Source organism: Ascaphus truei, chromosome 6 (genome assembly GCF_040206685.1).
Source record: "Ascaphus truei isolate aAscTru1 chromosome 6, aAscTru1.hap1, whole genome shotgun sequence".
NCBI lineage: Eukaryota > Metazoa > Chordata > Amphibia > Anura > Ascaphidae > Ascaphus > Ascaphus truei.
In genome coordinates, this window is record NC_134488.1 from 127,824,250 (window position 1) to 127,836,809 (window position 12,560).

The 12,560-nt window shown below is 47.7% G+C and overlaps 1 protein-coding gene across 1 annotated transcript in view; it reads right to left on the reverse strand.

Annotated features, from left to right (window-relative positions):
* LOC142497880 (uncharacterized) overlaps positions 1–12,560 on the reverse strand; it is a 241,803-nt gene that overhangs the window by 95,191 nt on the left and 134,052 nt on the right. The window contains exons 11-12 of the mRNA XM_075606279.1: positions 10,987–11,136; positions 9,864–10,004 (exon numbers count right to left, since the gene is read on the reverse strand). Of these exons, the coding sequence (XP_075462394.1) occupies positions 9,864–10,004; positions 10,987–11,136 (291 nt within the window). The remainder of the gene's footprint in view (positions 1–9,863; positions 10,005–10,986; positions 11,137–12,560) is intronic.

Here is a 12,560-nt window from a genome sequence, read left to right on the forward strand (position 1 = left end):
GGTGGGCAAGGGTGTGCGGGAGGTGGGGGTTTTACCAGGTTTGGATGCTGAAATTCTTTTGGGCAATGACCTGGGACCGATGACCTGCACCTACGACCGTGTGCCCCAGCCCGCTGCAGTGGCGGCGGTTACCCGGAGCCAGACCGCGGCAATGCCGGCGGTGGCCACCCCAGTCCCCCAGCCTTTGGGACCAACATTAGCGGAGGGCACAGAGGAGCCCAGGGAGGTAAGCCAGGATCAGTTGCAACCACAGGCTGACTTACTGTTCCCCCTTACCGTGTCCCTTTCCCCTGACAATGACATGACTGGGGGGGGGCCAGATTTAGGAGCCCAGTTTAGGGAGGCAGTGAAGGCAGACCCTACCCTGGCCGGCGTGAGACTTCGGGCGTCCGAATCTCAGGCAGGGGAGGGCACTGAGCGCTGCCTATGGCATAAGGGACTCCTATACAGAGAAGAAGGGAACCCGGGAATAGAGAAGGGATTGACCGGTAAGCGACAGCTAGTAGTACCCCAGGGGTACCAACAGCAATTTTTACGGGTAGCTCACTCTATTCCGTTAGCGGGACATCAGGGGGTCACCAGAACGCGAGCCCGGTTATTGCAGCGTTACTTCTGGCCGGGGGCATCCAGGGAAGCGGCTGATTTCTGCCGCTCCTGTGATGCCTGCCAGCGAGTAGGTAAGGCGGGCGACCGTGTGAAGGCACCCCTGAGACCCCTACCGATAATAGGGGAACCCTTCCAGAAGGTAGCGATGGACCTGATAGGACCCCTCATGATTCCTAGCAGGTCAGGGAAGCGCTACATCCTCACGGTGGTGGATTTTGCCACCCGGTACCCTGAGGCGGTAGCGCTGGGCACCATAAGTGCCAAGACAGTGGCAGCAGCTTTGCTGAACATTTTTGCTAGGGTAGGTTTCCCTAGTGAGATCCTAACTGATCAGGGGTCGCAGTTCATGAGTGAACTGTTACATTGTCTCTGGGATGCCTGCGGTGTACAGCACCAGCGCACTACCCCTTACCATCCCCAAACAAACGGATTATGTGAGAGGTTTAACGGTACCCTGAAGCAGATGCTTCGGACCTTTATAGAGGCGGAGGGGAAAGACTGGGAGATTCACCTGCAGCACTTGCTGTTTGCATACCGAGAGGTACCGCAAGAATCTACAGGCTTCTCCCCCTTCGAGCTACTATATGGCCGCAGGGTACGTGGACCTCTGGACCTCTTCCGTGAGGGATGGGAGGGGGAGACTACTGCTACTGATGCTTCAGTGATCCAGTATGTAGTAGATCTCAGAGACCGGTTAGAGATGCTTATGGGGGTGGCCCAGGACCACCTCAGGGCTGCTCAGACCAAGCAGAAGCAATGGTATGACCAGCAGGCCCGTAGCAGAGAATTCATCCCAGGACAGCAGGTGCTTGTTCTCAAACCCACTCGGGAGAACAAGCTGATGGCTGCCTGGTCGGGACCGTACCCGGTTATCCGAAAGGTGAATGAGTGCAACTATGTTGTACAGGTAGCGCCTGAGAGGCACAAGACGTATCACATTAATATGTTAAAGGAATACAGAGCACCGAGTATGGGAGCAGTAATGGCCATTTGTAGCCCACTGCTGGAGGATCCGGCGAGCAATGCTCTGCCTGATCTCCTAGGGGAGGCAAAGCAAGGAAACACTGTTGAGCAGGTAGAGATCGGGGCACAGTTGAGTGCTAGGCAGAAGGGAGAAGCCAGGGACATGCTAGCTCAGTATAGCGCCCTCTTCACTGACATGCCAGGGACCACACATCTCACCAAACACCCAGTGCACACAGGGGACCTGCAGCCTCTGCATAAGCACGCTTATAGAGTGTCAGCAGAGGTCAAGACAAGTATGGAGAGAGAGATTGAGGAGATGCTGACCCTAGGGGTAATTACTCCGTCCCAGAGCCCTTGGGCAAGTCCAGTAGTCCTAGTGCCTAAGAAGGACAAAACCACCCGGTTTTGTGTGGACTACCAGTTGCTCAACGCTGGGACGGTGTCAGATGCTTACCCCATGCCCCGCATGGATGAGTTACTAGATGAACTCGCGGGGGCAAAGTATCTGACCACCATGGATCTGAGCAAAGGCTACTGGCAAATTCCCCTGACCCTGGAGGCTAGGGAGAAGTCAGCATTCATCACTCCAAGTGGCCTCTATGAGTTTTTGGTGATGCCATTTGGGATGAAGAATGCCCCGGCTACCTTCCAACGCCTGGTCAATAGGTTACTGGAAGGGATGCAGAGCTATGCCAGGGCTTACTTAGATGACATTGCTGTCTTTAGTAATTCCTGGGAATCCCACATAGGACATGTAGCTGCGGTGCTGGATAGAATCAGGGAGGCTGGGCTTACCTTAAAACCCACTAAGTGTATGGTAGGGATGGCAGAAGTCCTGTACTTAGGGCACAGGGTGGGTGGAGGGCATCTCAAGCCAGAGCCAGCCAAGGTAGAAGCCATAGTTCAGTGGCCTGTTCCAAAAACCAAGAAACAGGTCATGGCCTTTTTGGGCACCGCAGGGTACTACAGGAAATTTGTCCCACAGTACAGCGCCGTGGCCAAACCCCTGACTGATCTGACTAAGAAGCAACTGCCTGTGCTTATTACCTGGTCTCCTGCCTGTGAAACTGCTTTCCAGGCACTGAAAGCTGCGCTTGCTGAGGCCCCCATCCTGGCTGCCCCAGATTATACCAAGCATTTTCTTATTCAGACTGATGCCTCAGACTTTGGTGTGGGGGCTGTGTTGAGCCAGGTGGGGGACGACGGCAAAGAGCACCCTGTGGTGTATCTCAGTCGCAAACTGCTCCCCAGGGAGGTGGCATATGCCACCATTGAAAAGGAGTGCTTGGCCATTGTGTGGGCACTCAAAAAGCTCCAGCCCTATGTCTATGGGAGGGCTTTCACAGTCATTACCGACCACAATCCCCTGAGCTGGCTACAGAGGGTATCAGGGGAAAATGCCAAACTGCTGAGATGGAGCTTGGCTTTGCAAGAATTTGAATTCACCATTCAGCACAAAAAGGGTAGTGAAAACAGCAATGCTGATGGACTTTCACGCCAGGACTATCCCTCTGAGACTGAATTCATTAATGGTGCCAGCAGTGCCCCACTCCCCGTCAGGGCCAGTGGGCCACAGGACACGCATTAAGAAGGGGAGGTGTAGAGGGAGAGAGGGGGTGGCCCGGTATTAAAGGGGTTGCACCCCATTTGGCCACCCCTGACCGCACCAGGGAGACAAGGGGTTAACTGGGCTGAGGTCCAGAAATGTGATGTAACCCTTGTTATGACATGTAAATGTATTTTCCCCTGTTCCATTGTAATGTCTGGTTACTCAGTGTTTGCATCACACACACACTAGAATCCATCCGGGAGCACAAGGGTTAATAATTCTTTAATGATTATAGCTCTTTGTGTAAGTTTCCCGCCTTTTCGGACACCATTTTGCAGGTCCCCATTGGCCGCCATTAGGGCTCAATGCATTTCAATAGGAATTTGTGCTGTTTTAGTCCTGTTTCCTGTAGTGACCAGCAGGTGGCGTCCGAGAGGAAGAGCGGCGGTTTTCCATTGAAAGTCAATGGGCTCATTGACTTCAATGGAGATGCCTCGAGGTAACCTAGTTGGCTGCCGTCCAGACCGCAAACCGCAAAGCGGATACAATGTCCTTCAAAAGAGCTAAAATCACTGGGTCAAGTTCAACGTCAATTAGCGGGGAAATAAACTGTTTTAGGGCACCTAGGGATAAAATTCTTTTTGCCCCTAGTTCCTAAGCGTCCCCCCACTCGACCACCACCGGGTCCCCGAATCCTGGACCCCCGATAAGGGTCGAACCAGATAGAGCGGGTCGCGCCATAGGCTTTGCCGGCGGCGGCAGAAACGGCTCAGAAAAATGACTAAGTGAGAAATGCTGAATTTTAGGAATCCATATCTCCGGTTCCGGAGGGTCCAGCGGATCAGGGTTTGGGGTATCTGTAGCCACTGCTCCGGCAACGCTGCAGAACCATCCTTGACCCGCTTGGACCAACCCGACGGAGTATGGACCCCCTTGAAGTTCGGGACTTTTCCCATAGACTTCAATGGCAGAAAACCCCCATTGACTTCAATGGCGGCGATTTACCATTGAAAGTCTATGGCGGAGCTGCCCGTTGTTTTCAATGGGGATTTAGTGAAAAGCTGAGATTTCTTTTTCAATGGAGATTTTTGTATTAAAATGATTTAATGTGCATTTGTGTAACTCCGGTTTCTTAGGTCGTAGCAAGTCGCTTTTTTGACCATATGGTGTCCCAGTTCTGGCAATGCAAACTGGGAAGTTTGGACCTGCTAAACCTAACGGAACCGGATATTTTAATACGTTTATGTTTTATGCTTAATAGTGTATCCTAAGGTATGGATAAGTTCAAAAGGAAATTCTTTTGGGCCATAAGGTAGCAGATGGCCCTGGAGACCCCGCTATGTCTAGGATTTAAGTGCTGTTCAAAGAGTTTTATCACCCTCACTGTTTATCCGAAGCCCAAACCAGGGCAGGTCTTAAGTGTTCCAGTTAACACCTTTCAACAAAGGTTTTCCTGCCAGAACTCCAAATGGTAGACTTTCTGGCATTCCTGACGTAAATGTGGGGCTTCAGAAATGAGACCCCCAGAGTTCTACTGCGCATGTGCCAACTAGCAGGGGGGCATGGGTCAGAATGCTTTCCCACGTTAGTGAGTGGCTGGAGGTAATTGTAAACCAATCCCCTGTGCTTAAGGTTAAGAATAGAAGGAGAATGGTTTATAAACGGCTGTCCACCCATATATCCTTTGTCTTCGTTTGCTGATATGGTTACCTGATATCACCTGAATGATTTCCTCACTGCTGAAAGAAATGCTACATCATACTTCTCATTCCCCAACCCTTAAGTAAGTGTACTTCTTGTTTGTTACTGTATTATCTGTTGTGTTCACCTTTATTCTAAGGAATAAATACAATTTATTATATCTTAAGCCTCGTTCAGTTCAAACCCAATTATTTTTGTGTAATATTAATAAGCCTGTGGAAGCTATCGTCACATTGACAGCAAGTGAACACAGGCAGCAAGTAGTCTGCAGACATCTAAGATAAATACAATTGTAGCAATAAAATTATAGCCAAATGTCAATTGTCAGGTTTGCTACAAAGTATGTTGCAGCTGCCAGAATGTGAGGCAGTGGTGTAGCTCAGGGGTGCGCAAGAATTTTTTTTTGGTGGGGGGGGGGGGGCGGCGGTTGCAGAGGCCCCACACACTTCCCCAAGGCATTTAATTTAATGCCGGGGGATCGCGTGAGGCCTCTGCAACTCTCAACTTACCGGGATTCAGAAGCGTGTTGACGCGTCGCCATGGCAACGCGGCGTCAAATGACTCCGCTGGGTCACGGCGTGACATAACATGACCCACAACGTCATTTGACACCGGAAAACAAGGTAAGGTGGCGTGAGCAACAGGGGGAGAAGGCAGGGGGGGGCGCAGCGCCAATAATTTGCGCATCCCTGGTGTAGCTAACAGTCCCACTGCAGCCGGTAGCAGGCAAATCCTTAGTTCTTATGAACTCTTGAAGCTGGATACAAATCTTGGTTACGATGTTAAAGTATTTGTACCGCACAATGAATCTTAGATGGAACTTGGTGAATCTATCTCCCGATCGGCTGCACGTTTTTTAAACACACACAAATCCTACAGTATCTTTACACTGACACTGACTTTACACTTACTCTCCTAAGATTAATACCACTAAAAGAGGGGGACTTTCATTCATCGCTTTTATAAAACTTTATAAAACATAAAGTATAATAATTTTAATAATTCCCCCCCTAGCCGTATGCACAGCAAAAACCAGAGCGCTAGGACATTCATAGCGAAAGTTAGCTCATCGCTTATGCGCTATGTGAGAGGCTGCTGGAATTGAAACACTGTTTTCCTTTCTGCGGTTGGCAGCGAATCACTGTTGCAATGTTCAGAACTGATACATACATGTTGCAGTACTTATACAGTGTAACAGATTATATTGATGTGGTCCCCTTATACCTAGTGGGACACACACAGACAATTTTAAGACATTTACAGGTTTGCAGCCATTATTGGGCTGCAGAGCTGACACTTTACATTTTCCCCAATATGACTCAGGGGCACCCCGCCGGGCATAATACCTTTATTTACTGGCCTGGTACCCCTTCACCGTCACAATGTGCAGTTAACTCATGTGTAAATGCATCAAGCTGTCACTGTGCCTTATAATCAGAGTTACGCTCGTGTTTTATCTGTAGTGTGTAATTACTCAGTAACCTCAGTGTAGAATAATAGAAGCAGTGAGCAGCATGGATAAGATGTGAGGAAGAGATTACTATGTCCGCAATTACTTGTCCATACAAACTGGTCCTCATCTGACACAATTTATACTGGAACTATGGATTAAGGCCGCATGAAATGTTTGGGAACTGCACCAAAATATATGATTCTGTATTGTACAGTATAGCAGGCTAATAATATTAAGCTATAGAGGTACAGTATACTAACTCCTTTAAAAAGCACCAATAGGTGTGGAATGCGTAGGAGTTTCTGTATTTCTTTTATAATTATGTTATAATTTATAATTATGTTAATTATGTTGTTGAATATTTTTCAATATATGTTGTGATTTTTACTGAATTTGGTCTTTGGAAGTCTGTAGTGCAATTCCATTAGGAAATAAACTCTCTCAATTGTTGAAATCTTACGCTGCACATACAAGGAGCGGGGATTACGGACTAACACCGCTTGTGGGAGCACAGTGATTCGGAACCCATGTGCTCAACAGGTAGTTGACTACTGATTTTTATTTCAAGAGACAGTGACTTACCTATATGAGGCTTGAGTTTAATAGCTCTATCCACACTGACTAATAATTCCTAACAAAATCCCCCAAAGGTCTAATATGATCAAATGATTGAGAGGATGAATGGTTAAACCGGCTGCACTGACTTAATTTTTTTTTTTTATACAAAGCTATTCTAAACGAAAAAGCTATAAAGCAATTCTAAGGTTTGTTATATTCCTCAGAAAACTTATTTCGATAAAGGTATCAGGAGAATGAATAGCGCAGTGAGTAAACACACTGACTCTGTAAACAGTGAGAAATAAACTTTGGGGGAAGGGGGAAGGGGGCAGGGAAGCTTCCCGGCAACAGCACTGATTGTGGAGTATATCAGCTGCGGGGGGGCTATCTGAGGATTAGTGTTGTTTAAACAATAGGAGGTACTGTAACTGAGAGGAAATGCAAATCCTCTTGATAGGTGAACACCCTAGTTCAGCGGTGCACAAAGTGGGGGGCGCAGGATTTGGTTTGGGGGGGACACAGGCGGTTTCAGAGGCCCCGTACTCTTCCCCTAGGCATTTAAATTAAATGCCGGGGGATTGCGTGAGGCCTCTGCAACCTGAATTTACCATGATTCTGAAGGCTGCTGTGACGCGTCGCCATGGCAACATGGCATCAAATTACGCCGTGGTGTCACGCGGAGTGACGTCACACGCCTGTCTCCTTGACAACGGGATGTCACGTGACCCCACAGCATCATATGACGCAGCCGAGCAAGGTAAGGGGGGCGCGACAGCGAGTGGGAGCTGGCAGGGGGGCACACCCCCAAAAGTTTGCACTCCCCTGCCCTAGTTGATTGATTGATTGGTCACATATAGTATGGTGTAATTTAGTATAGTAAGATACTAAGAAATGTTTGCGCAGTGCAATGTGACTACTGTCTGGTGCAGAGGTGAGCAAACTTTTTACACCGAGCCCAACTTTTCATCTGTGATATTTGTCGGGCCCTCCGGCCTGATGTAATCCAAATCACATGATATTTTTTATTAATCGGAATAAAATTTTTAAAACAGTAAAGCATGACAAATGTTATAGGTTTGTTTTTAAGTATTTGTTTTTAAGGTTTATCTTAGTAGTATAAGATAATTCTGACTGCAATTTTTTCTCTCCCTCCCCACCATCCTCTCCCTGATCCTCTCTCCCCCTCCTCCTCACCCTCCTCCTCATGTCCTCTATCCCCCTCTTCTCATCTCTCCCCCTCCTCTCATACCCTCCTCCTCATATCTCTCCCCCACCACACCTCATCTCCCCCCTCCTCTCATTCCCTCCCCCCACCTCATCTCCCCCCTCCTCTCATACCCTCCTCATCTCCACTCTCCGCCCCCTCCTCATCGCATCCCCGCCTCATTGCTCTTCCTCAGCTCTCTGCCGCTAGCTCTCAGCCCCTGCTTCTCAGATCTCCCCCTCCTCATGCTCCAGCGCTCTCTCTCTCTCTAGGGTGACCATTCGTCCCGGTTTTCCCGGGACAGTCCCGGTTTTTCGTGTGCTGTACCGGTTGCCTGACTGTCCCGGGAATGTCCCGGTTTTTTGTGTCAGCGGCGGTGCACGGGAATGGGGGGGGGGCGGTGGTGCGCGGGGAGGAAGAGGATGCAGAGCAGCCCGGCAAGTATTTTTTCTTACTGCCAGGGGTTGGGCTTCTGCAGAAACGTGCCGGGCCGCAGGGGATTGGATGGAGAATGCCGGGGCGGGGCTTTAGAAGGCCGGGGGGGGGGCAGAGGGGGAAGTGAGGGGTGGAGAGAGAGAGGGGGGAGGGGGGAAGTGATCGATTGATCCATGGGGGGGTGATGTGAGATGTAGGGGGGATGTTTAAACCAAAATCATTACAAAAATATACACATTTTTTTTATTCAAAAGTATGAGTTAATTATTATTTATTACCCCCACTTCTTTACACGTCTATTTTGTGATTTACCCGTCAAACATGTTATCCAGATAGGGGTTCCCCAAAATGTTACGAATACTTAAAGGGTTCCTCCAAACAAAAAAGGTTGGGAATCACTGCTCTATACACACAAACACACACTGCAGCCCCCACCTCTATAAACACAAGCACACACTACAGACCCACCTCTATACACACAAACACCCACTGCACTGCCTACCTCTGTATACAGAAACACACACTGCAGCCAGGGTTGCCACCATCTATTGAAGGCTAACGCGGAGATAACATTTTTTTAGATCTATTTATTATATATTTTTTTATCTTGCCTTTGGCTGTATCCTCCCCTCCAAATTCCGTCAACATGGCTGCGCGACGTCATGTAATACACATTGCCATAACAACGAGCTGCTCCGTGACGTCACGCGGCATCAAGTTGACATGACAACAGGATGCATTATGGTGACGAGGCATCACGTGATGCCACATTGTCATGGCAACATGTCACCGCCTGACGTTAGTGTCTTGTTGTCATGGCAACGAGGAGGGGGGGGGGGGGCGTGAAGTGATGTACATTGTTTTAAAGTGTCCCGGTTTTTCATTTTGAAAATCTGGTCACCATATCTCTCTCCTCATGTTCCAGCTCTCTCCCCCTCTGGCTCTCTCCCTCTCCTCCATGCCTACCTGTGGAACAGACGAGGGGGGGGGGAAGATGTTCCGTTTCTTCATTATATTTCACTATTCTTTCCTGCACATGCTGTCCCCATATCTGCTGACACGTTTGGGTATTACAGAGCAAAGAAACCTTGATATACACGTATATGCCTAGCAATTTTTGAGTAAAAATTTCTTGGGGCTTAAATGGGAATCGATTTAAGATCTTGATTGTAGAGACATATTGCACCATGTTTTGCTTGTGTTCTTTTTTCTATATGTATTTGGCGCTCCCCGAATCTCTTGGACATCTGCCTGTATCACCACCCTGCTTCACTCTGGGTCCCCCCTACAAAATCTTGGCACAAGGGGGGAATGCCCATTAGTTAGCTCACCCCATGTTCAGTGTAATGAACCAATGAGAGAAATAGTGAACAAACCCCTATTTTGGTTACCTGTTTTTTTTGTAGTTTGGAGAAGGCACATCTTCTCGCTCCCAGTACATTCCATGGTATCCGAAGTGTAACACTCGTCAGTGTCTGCAGAGGCGCAGGCTCGACACGTTAATCCATTCATGACACTGTTATCAGCTGGCACTTTAAGTGAAGGAGAGAATCAGATGCTATGAATATTGCAGTCTGTCCTTATTTTGTAAACATTTCATGTCCATGATAATTAAGCATCATGTGCAATTTGACTTCGCCTCCCTTTAATTAATGTGTTAGACGAAGATGCTACAATCTGTATGTATAACACCTGTAATACTGTCACTATTTACATGAGACAAAGAATCCTGCAGCCCAGAGGCACACGGAGCATTTAATGTAAAAACAATGTGACTATCGGTAGAACTTTTGCTTGTCAAATACGCCAGTCTCCAGGAAATAACTTTACTTTTGTCATTTCGGTGTATAGCAGGGCGGTCACCTTCTATTGAAGGGTAACATGGAGATAATTTTTTTTAGATTGATCTTTTTTTGATATATTTATTTATCTTACCTCGGCTGCGGCGACTCCCGGCATCATCCTGGCATTGGCATCCTCCCTTCCAAATCCCGACAACATGGCTGCGTGACATCCCGTGACACACCCGTTGACATGACAACGAGATGTCCCCATTGCGTCAAGTGCCGTCAAGTTGCCATGACAATGGGACGCCTTACGGCACCGAGGCGTCACGTGACGCCACGTTGTCATGGCAATGTGACACTGCATGCCGCCGTCGTGGCATCCCGGAGCATCTCGTTGTCGTGGCAACTGCCGTCATCTGCCGCCATGACATCACGTTCTTTTCCTCTTCCCTAAACATCGATATCTCTCTTCTGCTCAAAAATGATGTCCTCCTCTCCATTGCTGTTCCCCTCCCATGTCCCTCTTTCTCTCCTGTCTCTCCCAGGTGTGAATTTGCATGGTGACATACTCGGGTATGTAGGTACATGTAATGCAAGCAACAACTAAGCATCAAAAGAATTCACAAGTAGCCCAAAAGGGAAATCTAAAAATACAATATGGCACAGACAGTCTTTGGAGGTAGCACAGAAAGTTAGGTACAGTAAATAATGACACTGAGGCACTTACAGGTGGGTATGGGAGGAGTGCAGTTGTCACTGGTACAACAGGAGCTGCTCATCTTGACTTTGCCGTTAGGAATGCTAATACTCCCAGATATTACACACTTGCTTTGTAACTCACAGCCTCTGCTAAAGATGTTATTTGTTTCTATTCCGCCTATAGGAAAAATATGAAAACAGTATTCTTGTTACAGTAACTCACAGAAAGAGATACAGCACATAACTTTAACCCAATTTGGTAGTGAAATAAATAAATACATATACAGTATAGGAGTGGCTCAGTAAATAAAGACACTGGCTGGCACGGAGATTGAAGCAGGGGAGCCTGGTTCAGTTCCCGGTGTCGGCTCCTTGTGACCTTGGGCAAGTCACTTTATCTTCATCTGCCTCAGGCACCAAAACATAGATTGTAAGCTCTACGGGGCAGGGACCCGTGCCTGCAAAATGTCTCTGTAAAGCGCTACGTAAAACTAGCAGCGCTATACAAGAACTCTGTTTCTCTCTCTCTCTCTCTCTCTCTCTCTCTCTCTCTCTCTCTCTCTCTCTCTCTCTCTCTCTCTCTCTCTCTCTCTCTCTCTCTCTCTCTCTCTCTCTCTCTCTCTCTCTCTCTCTCTCTCTCATCAAATGCCCCATTCCTCAGCTGTGCTCCACTGCAAATCCTTGGATTTCAAGCTTAGGTCCGAACTTAGACTAGGCCATTCTAAAACACAGAATTTCTTCTTCAGCAGTCATTCTTGTGTGGATCTACTTGTGTGTTTAGGATCATTGTCTTGCTGCATGACCACCCTTTCGCTTCAGCTTAGGTGGAGGGCCTGGCATTCTCCTTTAGATTCTTCTGATTCAATGCAGAATTCATGGTTGTATCAATGATAGCAAGCCGTCTAGGTCCGGACGCAGCAAAACAGCCCCAAACCATCACACTCCCAGCACCATGCTTAACGGTTGGGATGAGATTCATCTGTTTGATCGCAGTTTTTGTTTTCGCCAAACATAATGTTTCTTTTTGAGGCCAAAATGTTCTCCCTTTGACTCATCTGTCCAGAGAACATTGTTCTAAAAGTCTTATGGATCAACTATGTGCTCTTTGGTAAACTTCTGATGGCAGCAAGGTGCTTTTTAGTGAGCATTTGTTTCCTCCTGGCTATCCGTCCATGAACACTCACAGTAGCCAAGGCGAGAGTGGCCAGCAGATCCTTGGATGTTATTTTGGAGTTCTTTGTGACTTCGTCAAGGATTTGCTGGTTTGTTCTTGGAGAGATTTCGGTAGGATGACCGCTCCTGGGTAGAGTGGCTGTGGTCTCGAACTTTCTCCATTTGTCTGACAGTGGATTGGCGGAGATCCAAATCCTAAGAAATTGTTTTATAACCCTTTTTAGGCGGATGAGCATCAATAACTGCTTTTCTGAAGTTCTCAGAGATTTATTTTAATTTAGGCATGATGTGTTTTCATGTATATGGCGAAGACCAAACTCACAAAGTTTCTGATCTTTATAGAGGGTGGGGCCTCCCAAACTCACACCTAAAGATCTACAGGACCTAATTTCTTAAACACCTGATTCTAATTATCTCCTTTAATTTAGC